Here is a 25,790-nt window from a genome sequence, read left to right on the forward strand (position 1 = left end):
TGTAGGTTTGATCCCTTCCTTCTCTCCTTTTATCAGAAAAAATTGACCAGCCCTGGTTGAGGGACATAAAGCTTATGTGAGGCTCCTGGGCTTAACTGGCATATGTCTGCATGTTTCACGTGAAATGTACAAGGCAAGGCAAGTCCGGAAGAAGTAGGAAATCCATCCCAGGACAGCAAATCTGTGCTTGGAAACATTTCAGGAGACACATATCAGTGGGAAAGGCCTGACCCAAAGCTGACTGTATTATACCCGATAAATAACCCATGTTTCACCTTCCTTTCATGGAACATGAAAGGAAGACCAGATTGCTCTAGCAGCATTGTATTAGGTTTTTTTCTGATTAGAGGATAACTATTTAAGAAAACATGAGTGTGGCCCCTTAGAGTGTGGGCCGTGCTCCCACATGAGGGTCTTGAAAGCTAATTTGTGCTCTGTGTTCCTTTGCCCACCTCCCCAAGCTGCCTCCCAACGCATACTGGGCAGGGCTGTGCAAAGTTCATCTTTGCACATTCAACCCTCAGTTCAGTTCAGTTCAGTCTCTCAGTCGTGTCCGACTCTTTGTGACCCCATGAATCACAGCAAGCCAGGCCTCCCTGTCCATCACCAACTCCCGGAGTTCACTCAAACTCATGTCCATAGAGTCGGTGATGCCATCCAGCCATCTCATTCTCTGTCGTCCCCGTCTCCTCCTGCCCCCAAACCCTCCCAGTATCAGAGTCTTTTCCAGTGAGTCAACTCTTCGCATGAGGTGGTCAAAGTATTGGAGTTTCAGCTTTAGCATCAGTCCTTCCAGTGAACACCCAGGACTGATCTCCTTTAGAATGGACTGGTTGGCTCTCCTTGCAGTCCAAGGAACTCTCAAGAGTCTTCTCCAGCACCACAGTTCAAAAGCATCAATTCTTTGGCAATCACCTTTCTTCACAGTCCAACTCTCACATCCATACATGACCTGGAAAAACCATAGCCTTGACTGGACGGACCTTAGTCACCCTATTTGGGGTGTCCCTGGAGAGCGCCCTCCTCCTCTTCCCCTCCCTCTTCTTTTCCAGCCCCTTTCATCTGCAGTCATCATTCCTGGCCCTGGGCCTGCTTTCTTATACATTGTGTGGTGGTCACCACACCTGACTGTCTTGTTTTGTGGATCACACATTTTGACTCTGCTGTTGCATCAGGAGGCATGGGAGTTGTTGAAGCTTTTTCTCTTTGCACAGTGGAAGTGGTGGTTTATAGATTTTGAATCCCTCTGTTAACTTCACATGAGAATCCAGGGCTTTTGTGTTTTGGAAAAATTGATATTTAGTGTCAGCTTGTGGTCTGGGAAAAAGGCTAGCCTCTCACAGAAGTACTTTATGTGAAATAGTCTGACATATGTGCAATGTTCTCAGCATCACCAGGTGTCTTGAGCCATCTGATAAAAAGGATAAGACTATGATAAGAGACCAGATTACCCACAAGAAATTCGGTCTACCACAGATATGCTCAGAACTCTGTTTCTACCCAAGTTCTAGAGACACAAATATGGCATTTTTTTCTCTCTGATCTTAGAAGTTAGTGATCTTGGTGCACTTTACTCTCACAGATATGTCTGGGTGTTGGACAGTAGGGTTTATAAAAGTGGAGGGACAGGAGAAAATCAGAAATGAGGGGCTTCTCATAAATGAACTTAACCCCTTTTTTTTTTAATGTTATGAAGTTTTTATTTTAGGGGTTGAGTTCAACCCAACTGACATCAGAAATATTAGGCTGCAGTCCTCAGCCAGCCACCCATTAGAGGCATGGCCTTGCATGTCATAACTGCACTGTGCTTCAACTTTTCCAGCTGTAAAATGATCATAGTCATCACTCTGACATCTTCCTGGGCTGACTTGAAAAAGTGGGAAAGAATGTCTGAGAAACTTTTCCTGAGCACCTTCAACAAAAGTTCACTTGCTGTGTCAGTGATCCCATCTCATGCTCAGGGCTCCCGACCCTGAGCTGTGAGGGGGCTGTGCTGTCCACACTTGCACTGGGAAGGCTGGGCAGGCCTCCCTCTCGTGCATTCCCAGCATGTTTACATGCTGAGTAGTCCCACCAGTTCCACTGAATGGAAGAATTGAGTTTTCCTCGAGGATTTTCGAGCCTTCTGCCTACACAGACACTGAAGTTAGCCATTGACAATACAGGAAAAGAAGAGACACTCTACATTTTCTGGCTTAAAACATACACAATTCCTAACGGAGATCCCCCTGGGTTGCCTGGGGTGGAAGTAACAGCATTTTCCTCTGGTGCTCTGGAGTTACACAGTGTCAAAGCTAAAAGAGCCTCTCCAGCCCCTGGCAAGTGTCTCCATTTACACATGATGAAACTGAGGCCCAGTTCCCTGGGGAAGCCCTTGTCCAGGGTCCAGGCAGGTTATTGGCCTGAACCCAGGTCTGCTGACCCTCAGGCTGCAGTTTTCCTGCCACTTCACTCTTCTTCCAAGGCCAACACCAGGGCAGCTGACGGGAAGCATGGCAAAGGGATTGGTATGAGAAGGAGGAGGTGGTATCAGGGAGGTGATGGACAACAAAGGCAGCTTGGAGATGCCTGGCCAGGGTCCTGCTCACACCTGCCCTTTTGTCTACTCTTAGGACACCAAAGCACTTGGAGGATTTGGGGCGTTGCCCATTGGAGCTTGCCACACCCTGAGCCTGGAGCCATAGCATGATCCCTGGGGCACCAGTGAAAACAGGCCCTAGTACCTCTGCTGGTACATTGGGGAATGGGCACAGGCTGGACAGGGCTCAGGATACTCCAGCCCAGTGAGGCAGTGATCCTGAAGGAAGCATGGGATTCCCTGGGAGGAGAAGCCCAGGACGCTTGTCTGAAGTGCAGCATAGAGGAGAGACAGGTGGGGCTGAGGGACTTTGCCATCACACTGACTCCAAAGATGTCAGTAGCCAGGAGGGGCCAAGGAGCTATGAGATTAGAGCAGTCTGCAAAGAGCAGGCTCTGATCCCAACTTTGACCTCTTTCTTCCAGATTTATGTGCTCCCAGCTGCCCAATGAGGTCCTGAAGAGCATCAGCATAATCGATAGCCCCGGCATCCTGTCTGGAGAGAAACAGCGCATCAGCCGAGGTCAGTGCCTGCTCTGTCCATCCAAGTCTCCCCACCCCCAGGGCCAGCTGAGTCTCTCTGTGATGTCAGCAGAGAATTTTTGCCCCTGTTAAATTCCTTTAAATATTGTCGTCTACTGTTAGTACCTGCCTCACATAAATCTTCAGACTTTAAGAGGGGTCCTATCACTTGCTGACCACTCACTTGGACGCATGACAAGAAATAAAGATGGCCAACCAGTCACCACAAGGGAGAGAGCCCTCCCTGCTGCTCTTCTTCCCCAGAATACTGGCACATATTCTACCCCAGTTGCCTCTGCAGCAGCCTTCCATTGAATGAGGTTTTATTGGTATTAGTATATATTTGGCTCCAGATGCTGTAATGCACACTGGGGATGTGGGAAAAACCAGATGCAGTTTCTGGCCTGGAGGATCTTGTCTTCTAATGAGGAAGATGGATATTATTTATTTTATCACAAAAATAAATCGAAAACAAGAGTTGGGATAATCATTCTATGATGGGAACAGTTTATCAGGGTGTAAGGGGGATATCTGACCTTGGGTTCTTGGGAAAGGCTCTCCAGAGGAGGTGACATTGGAGCTGGAACCCAGAGGATGAATTGGAATTACCAAGCTGAAACTCCAATACTTTGGCCACCTCATGCGAAGAGTTGACTCACTGGAAAAGACTCTGATGCTGGGAGGGATTGGGGCAGGAGGAGAAGGGCATGACAGAGAATGAGATGGCTGGATGACATCACCGACTCTATGGACATGAGTTTGAGTGAACTCCGGGAGTTGGTGATGGACAGGGAGGCGGACACGACAGAGTGACTGAACTGAACTGAAGGGAAGCTCTGGGCTTGCCGGGTGGTGCTAGTGGTAAACCTGCCTGCCAGTGCAGGAGACATAAGAGACATGGGTTCAATCTGTGGGCTGGAAAGATCCCCTGGAGGAGGCCATGGCAACCTACTCCAGTATTCTTGCCTGGAGAATCCTATGGACAGAGGAGCCTGGTGGGCTACAGTCCATAGGGTCACACAGAGTCAGACACAACTAAAGTGACTTAGCATGTTCATGGATGGGAAAGGAGTGACGATGAGGTGTTCAAAGGAAATCTGTGAAAGACAGAAAACGCTTGTAAAGAACAGTGACATCTGAGCTTCTTCAACCTTCACAATGTAAGGCTAAGGCAATACTGTTTCCAGACCTATGCGTTGTGGTTCAACCAGTGGGCCTGTGGTTTCCCCCACCTTCCTGGTAAAGGGGCTATCAGGAGCAGATCAGAAGACCATTTACCTACAGAGAAGAAATTCCTGACAGGGAGAGCATTAGAAGAGACTCCTGTGGTCCCAGAGGCTGGTCCAGTTCCCCTTGCCCTGGCCTCTGAAACTAAGGGCAGTTCCTGGAGGCTTTGCTCGGAGGGAGAAGCCAGAGTGGATTAGTTCCTGCTGTCACTCCTCACTGGTAACTCCTCACAGCCCCTTGAACAGGACTCGCAGGATTATGGCCAGACAGTGCACTCCCCCAGCATTCCTGGAGCAGAAGTACAGTTCACCAGCCCTGGGACACACCCGGGAGCCAGAAAGCAAGGGTCCTGTGACAGGGGTCAAGAAAGAGCTTCCCATGTCATCAGTCCTCCCTTCTCATGGCATTTGAGAAATGCTGATTTTGCTGTCTGACTTCCTTGCTGTGCCTTCATCCATGTGTTCAGGGACTTGCTGGGCCATTAGGCTTCCCCAAGACCTCCAAGAACATTGCGCTTACAGAAAAGGCCACAAATAACCATTATTAATGGTTTTCTCCAGCTCCTTAGAGACTTTTTTCTATGCATGTACAAACATACTGTTTTAACAGAAATGTGATTACCGTGCACACTTCCTACAACTTGACTTTTTTAAAGAATATATTTATTTATTTGCCTGCATCATATCTTATTTGCATCATGTGGGACTTTTCATTGCAGGGTGTGGGCTCTCTAGTTGTGGCATGTGGGCTTCTCTCTAGTTGTAGTGCATAGGCTCCACAGCCTGTGGACTTTGGTGCTCGGGCTTAGTTGCCCCACAGCCTGTGGGATCTTAGTTTCCCTGCCAGGGATCAAACCTACGTCCCTGCATTGGAAAGTGGATTCTTAACCACTGGACTACCAGGGACATCCCATACATCTTGATTTTTGGTTGTTGGTCCTAAATTTTAGGACCTCTGGATTTTAGCTTCAGCCTTATCCATTCTTTATTATTGGTAGGCCTCTGACCAATGCTAATCATCTATATTCTTCAGGGTTTCTCCCTGGCTTAGTGATTCTAAGTGCCTTTCAACCTGTAGCTCCTTTAGAGAAGTTAGCATGTGATATGCTCAGGATGCCTTGAAGACAGTTCTTTCAGCACTTTATAATAACTGATAATAACTGACTCATATCCTAGTCTGACTTACTGTGACAAGTCCTTACTCACATCCTATGACCAGAAATAGCACATATGGTTCCAGCCAATTGGCCAGTCCCTGCCACCCTGACAAGCAGCAGCTGGTACCATACCGTGCTATGCCATCATTGCTGCTTGGGGTCACTTAGTTGACAGTTTCATCATATTAAACCCAAAGAATGTGTGCTTCAGCTTTAACTGTTGCAAATAGTGTTGCATTCTCGCACATGTTCCTATCTGCTGCTGTCCCTCCAGCTCGTAAATCACAGCTCCACCTTTGCCAGTCCTCAATGTCAGCACTGGATGAGCCTCAGAGACAAGCTGTGACCCGCAGAACGTTTGAAACATCCACCATTGACCTTACTAGTGGGGCTTTGCCTCCCTGACGGATGTTTCATCTATAAAAGAGAAAGGGGTGGCTGTCGCGCCTCCTCCCTGTCCCTTGGTGTGGTTGATGGATTAACCTTTGGCAGGCAGAGTCTCATCAAGCAGATCCCTCTTACACATGTATATCCTGAAAGGATATATTCATAATAGCAGTATGAGAACAGCCACCAGAGGTTGAACCCTTGCTGTGTGTCTGACAGTGCTCTTCACTGAGGATTTGCTAAGCTAAACCTGCATACAGTCATGCACAGACAGGAGACCAGCCCTAACCAGGGAACCACTCACCGTCACTTCTCTGGGGATGCCGAGCCTAACAGAGTTTGTAAGAATTCCTTCCCCAGTGGCTGGGCAGGTGGGTGACCAGGCTTGACAGCTGGGGAGTGGACAAAGCAAAAGCTATTAAGGCACCACTTTTGGAGAACAGGCTGGGGGTATGCATGCTTCAAGCAGTGGCTACAGGCTGACACTGCTGTGTAGACCCCATCCACCCTCTAGCCTGCAGGCTGTATAGCCCCAGATGGGCACATGCTGGGCAGACCATGCAGCTGCAGGAGGAGGTGATGAGCATGGGGTGACTGCAGAGCACCCCCAGGAAGACCTACTGACTGCATCACACTCAGAATTCTCCCATCAGCATGGAATGAGGCAGATGGTGGGTGGGGCAGTGGAACATAGTGTTGCTTTGCTGGTGGTCAAACAGGGAAGGAGTGACCTAAGCTGGGAAGCTGACTTCATCATCATTGGTGGCCCTCAGGCCATTGCCCCAGGTACCCAGAGTTCTGGGAACCAGATGGCCCAGTGGGAGTATATCTCCAGGAAGGAGTTCTGAACCTGGGGTTTAGTCATGTGCCTCCCCTCCCCTGTGGCTCCCTTCTTCCTTGTTCATTCTTCTCTCTTGTGCCATCATAAGCCTGCATTCTTTCTACTCTGTTGAGTAGAGAGAGCAAGTGTGATTACCAGGAGGACATGGCATTTCATGGTCATTGCTCTTCTCTTGGCCAAAGTCAGAGGTGACCAGAAAAACAGTTGACATTTCTACATGATGATTCATATTTTGGGGTGTTTTGTTTGAGGCAAAGCATGGAAAACCCACTCTTATGCTAGAAGTTATCTTTACCAATTGGAATGTGTCCTAGCACAGCCTTCTCTTTAGCAGAATATTAACATGGACCCTAGAAGTCAGGTCCTGCTCTATGACCCAGAGTAAAACAAGAATGCAAGATCTGCATTGGAGGAAATAAATATCTAGACCTCTGCCTTGGTAGCTCTGTAAATAAAACCCATTAGAGTAATTGGTTTTGGAGCAATTTTTAGCATACTACTTACGATTGTGATGTTTCTCAGCTTAATTGTAGTTAGCAGAAAATCTTCAGGAAAAAAAAGGGTGAACTTAAATATTAACTTGTAGCTTTCTTGGCTGACATAGAGAATTCTCATCAAGCAGGAATTAAAATACTCTGCAATCAATGTGATATACTATATTAACAAATTGAAAGATAAAAACAATATGATCATCTCAATAGATGCAGAAAAAGCCTTTAACAAAATTCAGCACCTATTTATGATTAAAACTCTTCAAAAAATTGGCATAGACGGAACCTACCTCAACATAGTAAAGGCCATATATGATAAGCCTACAGAAAATATTATTGTCAATGGTGAAAAATTGAAAGCATTCCCCCTAAGATCAGGAACAAGACAAGGGTGTCCACTTTCAGCACTGTTATTCAACATAGTTCTAGAAGTCCTAGCTACAACAATCAGAGAAGAAAAATAAAGAAAAGGAATCCAGATAGGAAAAGAAGAAGTAAAGCTCTCACTGCAGATGACATGATAGTGTACATAGAAAACCCTAAAGATAGTATCAGAAAATTACTAGAGCTAATCGCCAAAGAATTGATGCTTTTGAACTGTGGTGCTGGAGAAGACTCTTGAGAATCCCTTGGACTGCAAGGAGATCCAACCAGTCCATTCTGAAGGAGATCGATCCTGGGTGTTCATTGAAAGGACTGATGCTAAAGCTGAAATTCCAAAACTTTGGCCACCTCATGCGACGAGTTGACTCACTGGAAAAGACTGATGCTGGGAAGGATTGGGGGCGGGAGGAGAAGGGGACGACAGAGAATGAGATGGCTGGATGGCATCACCGACTGGATGGACATGAGTTTGAGTGAACTCCGGGAGTTGGTGATGGACAGGGAGGCCTGGCATGCTGTGATTCATGGGGTCGCAAAGAGTCGGTCACAACTGAGGGACTGAACTGAACTGAATCAGTGAATTTAGCAAAGTTTCAGGATACAAAATCAATACACAGAAATCACTTGCATTTCTATACACTAGCCGAAGAATTGATGCTTTTGAACTGTGGTGCTGGAGAAGACTCTTGAGAGTCCCTTGGACTGCAAGGAGATCCAACCAGTCCATTCTAAAGGAGATCAATCCTGGGTGTTCACTGGAAGGACTGATGCTAAAGCTGAAACTGCAATACTTTGGCCACCTCATGAGACGAGTTGACTCACTGGAAAAGACTCTGATGCTGGGAGGGATTGGGGGCAGGAGGAGACGGGGACGACAGAGAATGAGATGGCTGGATGGCATCACTGACTCGATGGAGGCGAGTTTGAGTGAACTCTGGGAGTTTGTGATGGACAGGGAGGCCTGGTGTACCGTGATTCATGGGGTCGCAAAGAGTCAGCTACGACTGAGCGACTGAACTGAACTGAATGGAAGAACTCAAAGATGACATAAGCAGATGGAGAGATATTCCATGTTCCTAGGTAGGAAGAATCAATATTATTAAAATGACTATACTACCAAACACTATCTACAGATTCAGCGCAATTCCTTTCAAATTACCAATGGCATTTTTCACAAAACTAGAACAAAAAATTTCACAATTCATATGGAAACACAAAAGACCCCAAATAGCCAAAGTAGTCCTGGGAAAGAAGAATGGAGCTGGAGGAATCAACCTACCTGACTTCAGATTATACTACAAAGCTATAGTCATCAAGACAGTATGGTACTGGCACAAAAAGAGAAATACAGACCAATGGAACAAGATAGAAAGTCCATAAATAAACCCATGCACCTATGGGTAACTTACTTTTGACAAGAGAGGCTAGAATATACAATGAGGCAAAGACAGCCTCTCCAATAAATGGTGCTGAGAAAACTGGACAGCTACGTGTAAAATAATGAAATTAAAACACTTCCTAACACCATACACAAAGGTAGACTCAAAATGGATTAAAGACCTAAATGTAAGACCAGAAACTATAAAACTCTTAGAGAAAAATGTAGCAGAACACTTGATGACATAAATCAAAACAAGATCCTCTATGACCCACCTCCTAGAGTAATGGAAATAAAAACAAAAGTACACAAGTGGGACCTGATTAAACTTAAAAGCTTTTGCACAGCAAAGGAAACTATAAGCAAGGTGAAAAGACAACCCTCAGAATGGGAGAAAATAATAGCAAGTGAAACAACTGACAAAGGATTAATTTCCAAAATATACAACCAGCTCATACAACTCAATACCAGAAAATCAACCCAATCAAAAAGTGGGAAAAAGACCTAAACAGACATTTCTCCAAAGAAGACATACAGATGGCTCAGTTCAGTTCAGTTCAGTCGCTCAGTCGTGTCCGACTCTCCGCGACCCCATGAATCACAGCACGCCAGGCCTCCCTGTCTATCACCAACTCCCGGAGTTCACTCAAACTCATGTCCACAGAGTCGGTGATGCCATCCAGCCATCTCATTCTCCGTCGTCCCCTTCTCCTCCCGCCCCCAACCTTTCCCAGCATCAGAGTCTTTTCCAGTGAGTCAACTCGTCGCATGAGGTGGCCAAAGTATTGCAGTTTCAGCTTTAGCATCAGTCCCTCCAGTGAACATCCAGGATCGATCTCCTTTAGAATGGACTGGTTGGATCTCCCTGCAGTATAAGGGACTCTCAAGAGTCTTCTCCAACACCACAGTTCAAAAGCATCGATTCTTCGGCGGTCAGCCTTCTTCACAGTCCAACTCTCACATCCATACATGACCACGGGAAAAACCATTGCCTTGACTAGACGGACCTTTGTTGGCAAAGTAATGTCTCTGCTTTTTAATATACTATCAAGGTTGGTCATAACTTTCCTTCCAAGGAGCAAGCGTCTTTTAATTTCATGGCTGCAATCAGCATCTGCAGTGATTTTGGAGCCCAAAAAAACAAAGTCTGACACTGTTTCCACTGTTTTTCCATCTATTTCCCAGGAAGTAATGGGACCAGATGCCATGATCTTTGTTTTCTGAATGTTGAGCTTCAAGCCAACCTTTTCACTCTCCTCTTTCACTTTCATCAAGAGGCTTTTGAGTTCCTCTTCACTTTCTGCCATAAGGGTAGTGTCATCTGCATATCTGAGGTTATTGATATTTCTCCCAGCAATCTTGATTCCAGCTTGTGCTTCTTCCAGCCCAGCGTTCCTCATGATGTACTCTGCATATAAGTTAAATAAGCAAGGTGACAATATACAACCTTGACGTACACCTTTTCCTATTTGGAACCAGTCTGTTGTTCCATGTCCAGTTCTAACAGTTGCTTCCTGACCTGCATACAGGTTTCTCAAGAGGCAGGTCAGGTGGTCTGGGATTCCCATCTCTTTCAGAATGTTCCACAGTTTATTGTGATCGACACAGTCAAAGGCTTTGGCATAGTCAATAAAGCAGAAATAGATGTTTTTCTGAAACTCTCTTGCTTTCTCCATGATCCAGCGTATGTTGGCAATTTGATCTCTGGTGCCTCTGCCTTTTCTAAAACCTGCTTGAACATCTGTGAGTTCACGTTTTACATACTGCTGAAGCCTGGCTTGGAGAATTTTGAGCATGACTTTACTAGCGTGTGAGATGAGTGCAATTGTGCGGTAGTTTGAGCATTCTTTGGCATTGCCTTTCTTTGGGATTGGAATGAAGACTGACCTCTTCCAGTCCTGTGGCCACTGCTGAGTTTTCCAAATCTGCTGGCATATTGAGTGCAGCACTTTCACAGCATCATCTTTCAAGACTTGAAATAGCTCAACTGGAATTCCATCACCTCCACTAGCTTTGTTCGTAGTGATGCTTTCTAAGGCCCACTTGACTTCACATTCCAAGATGTCTGGCTCTAGGTCAGTGATCACGTTATCGTGACTATCTTGGTCGTGAAGATCTTTTTTGTACAGTTCTTCTGTGTATTCCTGCCACCTCTTCTTAATATCTTCTGCTTCTGTTAGGTCCATACCATTTCTGTCCTTTATCGAGCCCATCTTTGCATGAAATGTTCCCTTGGAATCTCTAATTTTCTTGAAGAGCTCTCTTGTTTTTCCTATTCTGTTGTTTTCCTCTATTTCTTTGCATTGATCACTGAGGAAGTCTTTCTTATCTCTCCTTGCTATTCTTTGGAACTCTGCATTCAGATGCTTATATCTTTCCTTTTCTCCTTTGCTTTTCGCCTCTCTTCTTTTCACAGCTATTTGTAAGGCCTCCTCAGACAGCCATTTCGCTCTTTTGCATTTCTTTTCCATGGGGATGGTCTTGGTCCCTGTCTCCTGTACAATGTCACGAACCTCCGTCCAGAGTTCATCAGGCACTCTATCAATCAGATCTAGTCCCTTAAATCTATTTCTCACTTCCACTGTATAATCATAAGGGATTTGATTGAGGTCATATCTGAATGGTCTAGTGGTTTTCCCTACTTTCTTCAATTTAAGTCTGAATTTGGCAATAAGGAGTTCATGATCTGAGCCACAGTCAGCTCCTGGTCTTGTTTTTGCTAACTGTATACAGCTTCTCCATCTTTGGTTAACAAACACATAAAAAGATGCTCAACATCACCCATTATCAGAGAAATGCAAATCAAAACTACAGTGAGATATCACCTCGCACTGGTCAGAACGGCCATCGTCAAAAAGTCTACAAACAATAAATGTTGGAGAGGGTGTGGAGAAAAGGGAATGTTCTTGCACTCTTGGTGGGAATGTAAATTGATGCAACCACTATGGGAGACGGTATGGAGATTCCTTTAAAAACTAGGAATTAAACCACTATATGACCCAGCAATCCCACTCCTAGGCTTATACCCTGAGGAAAGCCAAACTGAAAAAGACACATGTATCCCATTGTTCATTTCAGCACTATTTACAATAGCTAGAACATGAAAGCAACCTAGATGTCCATCAACAGATGAATGGATAAAGAAGTTGTGGTACATATATACAATGGACTATTACTCAGCCATGAAAAGGAACTCATTTGAGTCAGTTCTAATGAGGTGGATGAACCTAGAACCTATTATACAGAGTGAAGTGAGTCAGAAAGATAAAGATAAATATTGTATTCTAATGCATATATGTGGAATCTAGAAAAATGGTACTGAAGAATTTATTTACAGGGCAGCAATGGAGAGATCCAACTAGGCCATCCTAAAGGAAATCAGTCCTTAATATTCATTGGAAGGACTGATGCTGAAGCTGAAACTCCAATACTTTGGCCACCTGATGTGAAGAATTGACTCATTTGAAAAGACCCTGATGCTAGGAAAGATTGAAGGAGGGAGAAGGGGACGACAGAAGATGAGATGGTTGTATGGCATTGCCAACTCAATGGACATGAGTTTGATAAACTCTGGGGACTGGTGATGGACAGGGAGGCCTGGTGTGCTGTGGTCCATGGGGTTGCAGAGAGTCAGACATGACTGAGTGACTGAACTGAACTGAATGGAGAAACAGACATAGAGAACAGACTTGTGAACGTGGGGAGAGGGGAGGAGAGGGTGAGATGTATGGACAGTGTAACATGGAAACTCACATCACCATATGTAACATAGATTGCCAACAGGAATTTGCTGTATGACTCAGGAAACTCAAACAGGGGCTCTGTATTAATCTAGAGGGGTGGGATGGGGCGGGAGATGGGAGGGAGGTTCAAAAGGGAGGGGTATATGTATACCTATGGCTGATTCATGTTGAGGTTTGACAGAAAACAATAAAATTCTGTAAAGCAATTATCCTTCAATAAAATAAATTTTAAAAATATTCTGATGTGTATCTAATAATAATTTTATTCTACTGAAGTAAAAGCTACCTAAAATTTCTACAATTTTTCTAAAATTCTTAAGATCTTCTAAGTTCTTTTCTTGAAGCGGGTGGGTGAAATCTGACCAGGTTCACTCCTGAGAATATCCATCGCCCTGAAGATGGCATCCAGATTTTTGATTCTATGTGATGAGAAAAGAGCATTTATCCACATGTCCTTATTTTCATTCCCAATCTCTTGCTATTCCAGCTCCTGAACTGTTTGCTTCCTAAAGTACTATTTCGTGCCAAACCTAAACATCATCTAGGATTAATTTTTGGACCCGGCATGAACACAAGTGTGTTCCCAATTGCATGGTACAGACCTCTGGGTTCTGGCTCTAATCATGATGTCCCTGTCTGATGGGGAGAAGACTGGGAAAATTCTAAAGTGGCAGCTGGTATGCTTGTTCATCTATTTACACCTAAGTATTTGGAAGGTGCTATTTCAGCAGCAAGTAATTGTGGTTTCTGAAAGTGTGAGGTTTTGTATAGCCTTCAACAGACTTTGACTTTGATCGCAAAAATAGTACAATTTTCCCTTATAAAAAATGTAAATAACTGTAGAAGAAGAAAGAAAAAAACTCTTGATCTGAATTTTCCAGCAGAAAACAGATCTACCAGCAGGTCAGACTTAGGACGTAGAACCAGCAACTTGTCAAATGAAAGTCTGAGGGCATTTTCTAATGTTTAATCCCTTCTCTCTATAAGCCTTTCTCTTTATAAGTCAGTGAATAGAACTGAGAAGACAGTGAAAATTAGAAGGGCAGAAAATGTTCTGCTAGTAAAAGCAGTCAACAATGATGATTCATAAAACAGAAGAGATCTGACCACGCTTCAAATAACATAACAGGCAACAACATTAGCTTCACAATCGTTGATTAATGTCTTAATATTTACATATAGACATCTTTATGTCTTCCTGATTTTGGCAGTATAGTAAGGAAAGCCTTCAAGAATTAAAAAAGGGCCTCTGAATATGAACAGGTACACGTGAGCAGGCTGCCAACACAGTGGAGGTACCCAAACATAATAGCACAAAAGAATTGACAGAATGTGAAACAGGGCATGGAAATCCAACCGGTGATTATTAAAGGTGCTGAAAAAATAGTGATGATGAAAACAAACTGTGATCAGGGAAGTTCAAACACACCTACTTGGCACATTTTTTGAACTTGAAAGACAAAAGACCAGATTCTGAAGGCTTCCCAAGACAGGAGAGAGAACGTTTAGAGATGTCCTGGTAAGAATGACTTCAGCTCTCTGGCTTTGGGAACAGGGAGCATGAGAGCAGAAAACACACACGTACACAGAGGAAAGAGTCTTTTCCCTTAGAAGAGCGACGAGACTTGGAAGTGAGATGTTAGCCTGGTCTGACTGAGCAAAGATCCTTCTAAGAAGCACCTGGAGAGCTGAGAGCTGGAGGCTGAAGAGGCCAGGGGCACCCAGGGTGGGACAGAGGCAGCAGGTGCAGCCTGTCCTTCAAGTAGACCGCACAACCTGAGGCCAAACTTCTGTGGGGGTCTGCTAATGCCTGCCTAATACCCTCTAGGAGAAGTTTAGGCCTTACTTGTATAATGTTATAAATAACAGTAGAAATAATAATTAAATAAAGGGGGAGGCAAGGGAGTACCCTTCTTCTTCGTTCTGTTTACCACACAATACAGGCACAGCTCAGGACTGTCCCAGCATCTCAGATGTGGTCACCTGAGCTCACTGGACATGTGACCATCATAGGTGCAGGTCGTGTCCCCACCTTCCCATCCTGTAGTTCTTACAGGTTTTTTTTTTTTACCCTGGTTTTGTTGAGATAGAACTGACATATGTCATTATATAAACTTGAAGAGTACCACATAATGATTTGACTTACATATGTCATGAAATGGTTACCACAATAGATTTATTGAGCATCCATCATCTTATATAGATAAATTAAAGAAATAGAAAATTTTTTTCCTTGTGATAACTCTTAACTTTCATTTATAGCATATAGCAAAGTTAATTTTCTCTACTGTGTTGTACATTAATCCCTCTCTAGTAGTTATTTGTCTTACACTTGGAAGTTTTTCCAGTAGTCATGTATGGATGTGAGAGTTGGACTATAAAGAAGGCTTGAGTGCAGAAGAATTGATGCTTTTGAACTGTGGTGGTGTTGGAGAAGACTCTTGAGAGTCCCTTGGACAGCAGGGCGATTCAACCAATCCAAAAAAGTCCTGAATATTCATTGGAAGGACTGATGCTGAAGCTGAAACGCCTTTGGCCACCTGATGCAAAGATCAGACTCATTGGAAAAGACCTTGACACTGGGAAAGATTGAAGGTGGGAGGAGGAGGGGATGACAGAGGATGAGATGGTTAGATGGCATTACCAACTCAATGGACATGAGTTTGAGTAAACTCCAGGAGTTGGTGATGGACAGGGAGGCCTGGCGTGCAATCCATGGGGTCGCAAAGAATTGGACACAACTGAGTGACTAAACTGACTGGAAGTTTTTACTTTTTGACTGCCTTTATCTAATTCCCTCTCCTCCCACCCTGGTACAGGGTTTCTTGAATTTTTTGTTGTGTTTCTGGGGTTTTGGCTTTACGACTATTCAAATTCTGTTAGCTCCTCTCCCTGTCCCCCGTGGCTCCTCCCAGCTTTAGGGCATCCGCAGGCTTCATCAGCATGCCCTTATACCTTCTCCCTTGGATCCAGAAGTTGAGTGGTTAGGACTCAAGGTGGAGCCTTGAGGTACTCCAAACAGAGACCACCCTCTACATTGACAGTGTTTCATTAATGAATAAGTTCAGTCAAGATGCAGTGAGCTCCTCTGTGCCTGGTACTGAGCTGGGCACTGGGAGCATAAAGAGGAACAACCCCTGCCCTGGAGTTGCTTCGGCCTAGTGTGGTCATCCAGCCAGTCACTGATGTTCCTGAATTGTTCTAAAAGAAAGGTGTCACCTACATCAGTTCAGTTCAGTCACTCAGTCGTTTCCAACTCTCCGCGACCCCATGAGTCACAACACGCCAGGCCTCCCTGTCCATCACCAACTCCCGGAGTTCACTCAAACCCATGTCCACAGAGTCGGTGATGCCATCCAGCCATCTCATTCTCGGTCGTCCCCTTCTCCTCCCGCCCCCAACCTTTCCCAGCATCAGAGTCTTTTCCAGTGAGTCAACTCGTTGCATGAGGTGGCCAAAGTATTGCAGTTTCAGCTTTAGCATCAGTCCTTCCAATGAACACCCAGGATTGATCTCCCTTAGAATGGACTGGTTGGATCTCCTGGCGGTACAAGGGACTCTCAAGAGTCTTCTCCAACACCACAGTTCAAAAGCATCAATTCTTCGGCGATCAGCTTTCTTCACAGTCCAACTCTCACATCCATACATGACCACTGGAAAAACCATAGCCTTGACTAGATGGACCTTTGTTGGCAAAGTAATGTCTCTGCTTTTTAATATATTATCAAGGTTGGTCATAACTTTCCTTCCAAGGAGTAAGCGTCTTTTAATTTCATGGCTGCAGTCAGCATCTGCAGTGATTTTGGAGCCCAAAAAATAAAGTCTGACACTGTTTCCACTGTTTTTCCATCTATTTCCCATGAAGTGACGGGACCAGATGCCATGATCTTTGTTTTCTGCATGTTGAGCTTCAAGCCAACCTTTTCACTCTCCTCTTTCACTTTCATCAAGAGGCTTTTGAGTTCCTCTTCCCTTTCTGCCATAAGGGTAGTGTCATCTGCATATCTGAGGTTATTGATATTTCTCCCAGCAATCTTGATTCCAGCTTGTGCTTCTTCCAGCCCAGCGTTCCTCATGATGTACTCTGCATATAAGTTAAATAAGCAAGGTGACAATATACAGCCTTGACGTACTCCTTTTCCTATTTGGAACCAGTCAGTTGTTCCATGTCCAGTTCTGACTGTTGCTTCCTGACCTGCATACAGGTTTCTCAAGAGGCAGGTCAGGTGGTCTGGTATTCCCATCTCTTTCAGAATTTTCCACAGTTTATTGTGATCCACACAGTCAAAGGCTTTGGCATAGTCAATAAAGCAGAAATAGATGTTTTTCTGGAACTCTCTTGCTTTCTCCATGATCCAGACAGCTATTATTCATTTAACAAACTACTGGCAAACAAAAACCCCAAAGAAGATGGTCATGGTCACTGCTCTTATGGAATTTACATTCTGATGGGAGAGTAAGACAAGAAGAGCAGATAAACAAAGTCATTATAAATAGTGGTGAGTGCCTGGAAGGAAACAGATAAGGCATTGAGCTCAATGCGATGGGGTGAGGTGGGAGGTTCTACAGTCTCGGAAGGTTGGGAGGCCTAGTGGCTGAAAGTTCAGAAGGTGCCAGCCTTGGACAGTGGGGCAGGTCAAGGTTTTGCAGGTTTGGGCTGACCATGTTGTCCATTCAGGTATTTTCCACCTGTTGTATAAAGGAGATATAAAACAGGAAAAAAAAAATAGACTTTCAAGCATCAGATATTCACACGTGGATTTCAGTTCCTGCATATTCATGTTTTTTCCTGAGATTTTGTTTATAACCTACATTACTCAGTCTGTAAACCCAGAATCAAACAAATTGCTTTCCTAGGTCCACTCAAGCGATTGAAGTCCCTGTAGGCTGCCCTGTGTCCTTTAGCAGGAAGCGCGTGGGCAGCAGACTTCCTGGGTTCCAGTTTAGCTCAGCCATTTACTAGCCATGCAGCCATGGGAATAGTTGTGAGTCTCTCTGGGAAATGAGGGTAATAACAGTACCTGCTATTGTGCTATGCTGGTGTAACTGAGTTAAAACCTAGAAAGCAGAAAATAATATCCAGCCTAGTACATAGTAAATGCTCAATAAATACTAGCTGTTATTACTTTCATTATCTCAGTGTATTGTTGTTGAAGGCCAAAGAATTTTCAGGGGCTGCATTTAATCAGCCTTTTGGGTTGATTGATATTGGTTTCTTGCCTCTTAAAGTCTTTTGTCTCAGAGTAGGGGTAATTTTTGTCGTTAATTGAAATGCAAAGTTTGTTCAGGGACTGAATATACTATTTTTGACTGTTTCTAACCTTTTCCCATTATCTCAATCATTTTATTGATAATTAGATTTTAAAATTTGAAATCATATCTCTCTGAAAGTAGAAAAGGGACAACATTAATTGATCATCTGGTTTAAAAATATATTTAGTGGAAAAATAATTTTTAAATATTGAACAGATACTGTATGTGTGATATTTTTGGCAGTTCTTTATTTTAGAAGTGATGGTATAAAAATGAATGAATTTTTATAAGGGGCATGCTAGAGATCAGATGGTGCAGTGGTGAAGAATCTGCCTGCCAGTACAGGAGACAGAAGAGACATGGGTTCTATTCCTGGGTCAGGGACGATCCCCTGGAAAAGGAAATGGCAACCCACTCCAGGATTCTTGCCTGGGAAATCCCATGGACAGAGGAGCCTGGTGGGCTACAGTCGCAAAGAATCAGACACAACTGACCAACTGAGCACGCACACACACACAGTTCAGTTCAGTTCAGTTCAGTCGCTCAGTCGTGTCCGACTCTCCACGACCCCATGAATCACAGCACGCCAGGCCTCCCTGTCCATCACCAACTCCTGGAGTTCACTCAAACTCATGTCCACAGAGTCGGTGATGCCATCCAGCCATCTCATTCTCGGTCGTCCCCTTCTCCTCCCGCCCCCAATCTTTCCCAGCATCAGAGTCTTTTCCGGTGAGTCAACTCGTCTCATGAGGTGGCCAAAGTATTGCAGTTTCAGCTTTAGCATCAGTCCTTCCAATGAACACCCAGGATTGATCTCCCTTAGAATGGACTGGTTGGATCTCCTGGCGGTACAAGGGACTCTCAAGAGTCTTCTCCAACACCACAGTTCAAAAGCATCAATTCTTCAGCGATCAGCTTTCTTCACAGTCCAACTCTCACACCCATACATGACCGCGGGAAAAACCATAGCCTAGACTAGATGGACCTTTGTTGGCAAAGTAATGTCTCTGCTTTTCAATATATTATCAAGGTTGGTCATAACTTTCCTTCCAAGGAGTAAGCGTCTTTTAATTTCATGGCTGCAATCAGCATCTGCAGTGATTTTGGAGCCCCAAAAAATAAAGTCTGACACTGTTTCCACTGTTTTTCCATCTGTTTCCCATGAAGTGATGGGACCAGATGCCATGATCTTTGTTTTCTGAATGTTGAGCTTCAAGCCAACCTTTTCACTCTCCTCTTTCACTTTCACACAGACTATTCATTCAACACACATTTATATTGATTCCTACTGAGTGCCAAGCACTGTCCTGGATGCCAAGATTCAAAACGAATGAGACACAGGCTCCAGTCCATGTACTCACGCTTGGCTGCAATAAATGGACCCGTGTACAAGCTGCTCTAACCCTGTGCGTTACAGGAATTCTGATCAAGAATGGGAAGTAGCTATCAGAGAAGCTGCGAAGGAAAAAAGCTCTTCTTCCCCCATTTAAAAAACATTTTGCATTCTCTCTATCTCTCTCTTTAAACAATTCAGTGGGTTTTATGTGTCTGTGTGTGTGGTATATTTACTGAGTTGTACAACTATCACCACAGTGAATTGTAGGACATTTTCATCATCCCAAAAAGAAACCTTGACTTTGTTAGCAATCATTGTCCATTTTTCTCCCCGCAGACCCTGGCAACCACTAGTCTACTTTCTGTCTCCGGATTTGCATCCTCTGAACGTTTCATATAAATGGAATCATACAGCGTATGGCCCTTGTGTCTGGCTTTATTCTCATAGCATAATGTTTTCAAGGTTCATCTGTGTTGAACAGTGTGTCATTCCTTTTTATGGTTGAATAGTGTTCCATTGTATGGCTGTACCACATTTTATCATTCAGGAGTTGATGGGCATTTGGGTTTTTTCCCACATTTGGGGCTATTTTGAATAATGCTATCATTATTTGAATAATATGATCATTCATGTATGAGTGTTTGTGAAAACATACATTCTTAATTCTCTTGGGTATAAACCTAGAAGAAGAATCGCCAATCATATGGTAACTCAGTAGTTAATGTTTTGTAAAACTGCCAGATTGCTTTCCAAAGTGACTGAATCATTTTCTGTTTCCATCAGTAGTGTATGAAGTTTCCAATTTCTCCACATCCTTATCAACACTATCATTTTATTTAGAGCCATCCTTTTAGGTATGAAGTGGTATTTCACTGTTTCAATTTGCAGTTCTCTAATGGTTAATGATGTTGAGCATCTTTTCATGTACTTTGTTAGCCACTTCTGTATCTTCTCTGGAGAAATGTATGTACAGAGCCATTGCCCATTTTTAACTGGATTATTCATCTGTTAATTGCTGAGTTTTAGGTGGCACAGTGGTAAAGAGTCTGCCTGCAATGTGGGAGACCCAGATTCGATCCCTGGGTGGGAAAGATGCCCTGGAGGCAACCCACTCCAGTATTCTTGCCTGGAGAATCCCATGGAGGGAGGAGCCTGGAAGGCTACAGTCCATGGGGTCACAGAGTTGGACACCACTGAGTGACTAACACTACTGTATGGCCTATGTACTAGTCAAATATATGATTTGCAAACATTTTGTCTGAGTTTCTGGATTGGCTTTTCACTTTCTTTATGGTATAGTCTGAGAAATTCAAGTTTGTAATTTTAATGAAGTCTAATTTACCTATTTAAATTTTTACTGCTTGTGCTTTTGCCCTAATCCAAACTCATGAAAACTTACTCCTGTGTTTTTCTAAGAGGTTTATAATTTTATCACTTACAATAAGTCACTGTTCCATTTTAAGTTAATTTTTGTATATGGTGTGAGGTTGGGGTCAAGCTTGATCTTTTTCATGTACATATCTAGTTGTCCTGGCACCATTTGTTAAAAAGACAATACTTTCCCCCATTGAATTGTCTTGGCATCCTTATTGAAAATCTGTTGGCTGTAAATGTGGAGGTTTATTTCTGGACCCTCAATTCTATTTCATTGGTCCGTGTGTCTGACCTTATGAAGCAGCTCTTCTTGATCATATGGACTCAGGTGAGTTCACCAAAAAGCAAAATCAGGACCTTTCAGGATGGGGTGAGGATAAAGTGAGGTGATGTGGCACTCTTACCACAGTACCTGTCTGGTACACAGTCAACGGACAGATAACCTGTCTGCCCTTATTGTTGTTATTTCCTTCTAGACAGCAGGAAGAGGTTGTAAGAACGGGAAGATGTCTGAGCTCAGGGCCCTTTAAAGTAACGTGAGTTGTGCGTGTGGTAGAGTGTGTGTGTCTGGTGACCGGGTTCATCCTGGAGGCTGAATGGGAACACTGAGGGGTATGCGGTAGAGGATGACATGGAAGAGAATTCTGTAGAGTGGAACGCATGCCCACAGGCTCAGATCATGAAGCCATTTTCATATTTAGAGCTTGAGCTCAATGACTTGTCTCTGAGCTTTGTTGGAATTTGGCAACAATAGAAAAGTGTGCATCCCCAGGGCCTGGGGCTGACTGCTGATGATTTGTTGGCAGATCCTGTTTTCTGGCCAGAGCTGAGGCCAGTCTGAGGTTGGGCTGTGAGGTCCTGGACATCACTTGCTTCTTGGGCCTCCAGCAGGAAATCCTGGTTTCTTTTTGTTTTGGGGAAGTTTGCTGACAAACACATTCGGGGCTCCGTTTCCGCCGGTGCCACGGGAAATTCCACACTACGCGTGTGGCTGCCTCTGCCCCTAAAGTGAGCACGTCATCACCGTGACTCAGAATGGCATTCACCAAGCCCGGCAAGATATTTTTACTTTTTGTCGATATTTTAAATGCATACTTGATCATGAGAAAGGGCTGCTGCTATCTAAACTTTAAACCTACCTAGATGTTTAAGTGAAAAACAACTTTTTTTTTTTTTAAGTGGAGATTGGGTACTTCTCTTCACACAGAGAGCAACCCATGATCATAAAATATTTCATAGACCTTAGGACACAGAGATTAATCAGAGAAAAGATTTGCTCATTACTCTTGTGAGTAGTGATAATAGCTGACACATGGTTCATTGTTAAGTGTTTTCCATATTTTTTTAACTCATTTGCTCCTCACAAAAGTTCTGTGAGATAGGATCTGTTATGCCCTTCCATAGGAGAGAAGACTGAGGCACACAGAGCTCAAGACCACAGTCTGACAGCAAATGTGGTAACTGGTCTCAAAAGATGCCTTTTGCTCCCACTGCTGCCAACCAATGCCTTCCCATTCATGCCCTTGAATCTGGAATGGCTCTGGCTCACTTTGTGATCAGTAGAATTCAGTGGAAGTGATGCTTTATGACCTCCCGAGTTATAAGAAGCCCTGAAGTTTCCACCGAGAGCTCTTGGCTTGTGTGTTCTGGAGAAGCCAACCACTATCTAAGAAATCCAACTGCCTTGAGACCACCACACTGTGTGGGAAGCTCACGCTTGTCACATGGGGTGGCTAAGAGTCTCAGACTGCCTCCGACTGGCCCAGCTGAGATGGGACAAAGCCGTCGTGAACAACCAGCCCAGCTGAGCCTTCTGATCTTCAGCCCCAGCTGTTGTCTGACTTTCACCTCATGACAAACCCCAGTCGAGACCCACGCAGTCAACCCTCAGATGGGCTGTTAACAATAGAGGGTTAAGACATAAACCGGGAAAAGCCCCTGCCAGTCTGTCTGTCTGTCTGTCTCACACACACTGAGAAAACAGCACTGGGGGAGGGTACCACACTGGGTATGTTTCCATATGATTGGCACTTTCCCCTGCACACACTAGATCTCCTGGGTTTTTTTCCTTTAGTGGTTTTTGATCGTGGCCTTTAGGAAATATAGTGCACACTGCCCTGCGTTCTCGTCCAAGGGGCAGTGGGAAGGGGAAGAGGCTTCCTTCTGTGGAGTGTCCACCCTGCACCGTGCTCTGCTACGTCCTCTTGGTCCGCTGTGTCCCCACGTACCATGTCAGGTGACTTAGTCTTATCAGCACCAAGACAGAACCTGCCGCTGCTTCCTGAAGCGTAGAGGGTAGAGGGGGGTTGGCCTAGATGGATGGCAGATAAAATGCGGAACAAATGAGTGACATGAAGGCTTGAAGGAAACAAGTGCAGAGCCCCACAGCGGAGGTGGTCCCACTGTAGATGGGTAGTGAGGGGAGGTCTCTCTGAGGAGGGAGCATTTTTGCTCAGACCTACAGAATGGAGGGACTAGCCCAGCAGAGAGTTGGGAGAAGGGCATTGCAGGCAAAGGCCCAACGGAGCCGGCAGGTCAGGGAAGGCTGGAGGCGGGGAGTGGCCTAGAGGCGATAAGCAGTGCAGTCTGTCGGTCGGGCCTGCTGGTAGAAGCTGCTGGCCGTAGGGAAGCATGTAGATTTTATTTTGAAAAGAACAGAAGGGTTATCTTTTTCAGCCTTCTCTTGAGTGCCCAGAAGAATCTCTGTGAACAGTAGCGGTTCTCGTCCTAGACATTAACAGTTCCAACCTGGCTCTGCCACTCAGTTTCTGTGGCTTTGTTTGGTTGGTTTTCTCTTCTCTTGATGCCAGGCTGGCCCTCTCATTTCTTCTGTCATACCTGTTCTCAGGTGCCCTCTCCCCTGTGCTCCCCTTCTGCCCTGTAAATGATGCACTGAAGCCTAGAGCTGTGATTCTCAGGCTCCAGGGAACTTGGTAAAAGACTATTTCCCAGCCTCAAGTACAACTGGGGGCATCTGGTGTGGGACCCAAAAAACTTGCATGTCCAGGCCTTCAGGTATAGGAGGTTCCCATTTTGAGGAATCTGGGGTATCGCTGAGCCTGCCCCCTCCTATATGCTTTGCTGATCGATAAGTCCAACTGCAACCCCTTGGACTGTAGCCCTCCAGGCTCCTCTGTCCATGGGATTTCCCAGGCAAGAATACTGGAGTGGGTTGCCATTTCCTTCTCCAGGGGATCCTCCCGACCCAAGGATCAAACCCGTGAGTCTACTGCCTTGAAGGCAGATTCTGTACCACTGAGCTACCTGGAAAGTCCCTCCTATGCGCTTTGCCACCCCCAAGCCAAGTGAATAGTCACAAGCTTGGAAAACCTACCAAAATGGACTTGAGCTCTGTTCCACCTCTGTCACCATTGTGAAAGGACAGGGCAGAGGATCTAAATGGTGCGGGGTATTCTCTAGGTGGGGTGCGAGGCAGCACAGCACTGGGCAAGGCTCTGTGACCAACCAACATCCTCCCAGGTGAGAACTTAGACACGAAGCAGAGGTAGCTTTACTTCACAATGATCACCAGGTAACTGGCTGACTCTAGGATCATGAACATCTGATAGGGACTCTTGGCCTAATGCTGCTGTCCTCTGCCTGTTCCTTTACTCATGTAGGAGCACCCCGAAACTATTCTAGACTTCTATGGAAGTTCAGATTTTTAGGAACCTCCAGAGAAAAATTTGTTGTTGTTGTTCAGTCACTCAGTCGTGTCTGACTCTTTGCGACCCCACAGATTGCAGCACACCAGGCTTCCCTGTCCTTCACCATCTCCCAGAGTTTGCTCAAACTCACGTCCGTTGAATCAATGATGCCATCCAACCATTTCTTCCTCTGTCACCCCCCTCTCCTCCTGCCCTCAATCTTTCCCAGCATCAGGATCTTTTCCAGTGAGTCAACTCTTCACATCAGGTGGCCAAAGTATTGGAGCTGCAGCTTTAGTATCAGTCTTTCCAAGGAATATTCGGGATTGAATTCCTCTAGGATTGACTGGTTTGATCTCTTTGCTATCCAAGGGACTCTCAAGAGTCTTCTCCAACAGTTCAAAAGCATCAGTTCTTCAGCACTCAGCCTTCTTTATGGTCCAATTCTCAAATCTGTACATGACTACTGGAAAAACCATAGCTTTGACTAGACAGACCTTTGTCAGAAAAGTGATGTCTCTGCTTTTTAATATGCTGGCTAGGTTTGTCATAGGTTTTCTTCCAAGGAGCAAGCATCTTTTACTTTCATGGCTGCAGTCACTGTCTGCAGTGATTTTGGAGCCCAAGAAAATAAAGTCTTTCACCGTTCCCATTTTTTCCCCATTTATTTGCCATGAACTGATGGGGCCAGATGCCATGATCTTAGTGTTTTGAATGTTGAGTTTTAGGTCAGCTTTTTCACTCTCCTCTTTCATCTTCATCAAGAGGCTCTTTAGCTGATTTTCAGTTTCTCCCATTAGGGTGGTGTCATCTGCCTATCTAGAAAAAAACAGATTTTTTAAAGACTCTCATTTATATTTTCAAATATTCAGTAACATCACTGCTATAATGGGGACATTCTTGTTATACAGACTTCATCCCTAATATTATGTGTGCAAAAGGTCTCTCCCCTGTCACTGTGTCCCCGTGGGGGCTGGAGAGTAGGAGAGGTAGATTGTAAATGCAGGATTCTAAGCGGAAAAACAGTAAGCACTGACCTGGGACTTTTTCCATTTCCCTGGCTCTGACACTGACCAGCTGGTCAGTGTTATTCTGTCTTTGTGAGACTTAATTTCCTGCTCTATAAAATGGGAGAATAAGTGCGTTCCCTCACAGGGTTAGAACTGAATAATTGTGCAAATACCCGAGTGCTCCATAGGCATTAGCTCTGAAGCATGCAGTGGAAACACACTGAAAGTAGTGGTGCTTTCAGGGAGTCTTTGTTTTCCATTGCTGTGGGCTCTGGACGAGACTGACTTGGGCTCACATCCCAACACCCCACCTCACTGTGGGACCCTCTGAGCCTCAATTTATACCTGTATAAAGTGAGGAAACCCCACACTCCAGTTGTTTGAAGATAAAGTGGCATAACATGTACAAGCTGTTTGACATAGAGTGGTGTTGAAGAACTGGTGGTCTTGCTCATTTCATGGA

General features: G+C 44.7%; 1 protein-coding gene across 1 annotated transcript in view; it reads left to right on the forward strand.

Annotated features, from left to right (window-relative positions):
- Window positions 1–25,790, forward strand: part of EHD4 (EH domain containing 4) — a 95,999-nt gene that overhangs the window by 31,750 nt on the left and 38,459 nt on the right. Inside the window, exon 3 of the mRNA XM_055435747.2 lies at window positions 3,004–3,101. Within this exon, the coding sequence (XP_055291722.1) occupies window positions 3,004–3,101 (98 nt within the window). The remainder of the gene's footprint in view (window positions 1–3,003; window positions 3,102–25,790) is intronic.

This window comes from Moschus berezovskii, chromosome 9 (genome assembly GCF_049115385.1).
Source record: "Moschus berezovskii isolate FMDL1 chromosome 9, NW_MosBer_1.0, whole genome shotgun sequence".
Lineage (NCBI taxonomy): Eukaryota > Metazoa > Chordata > Mammalia > Artiodactyla > Moschidae > Moschus > Moschus berezovskii.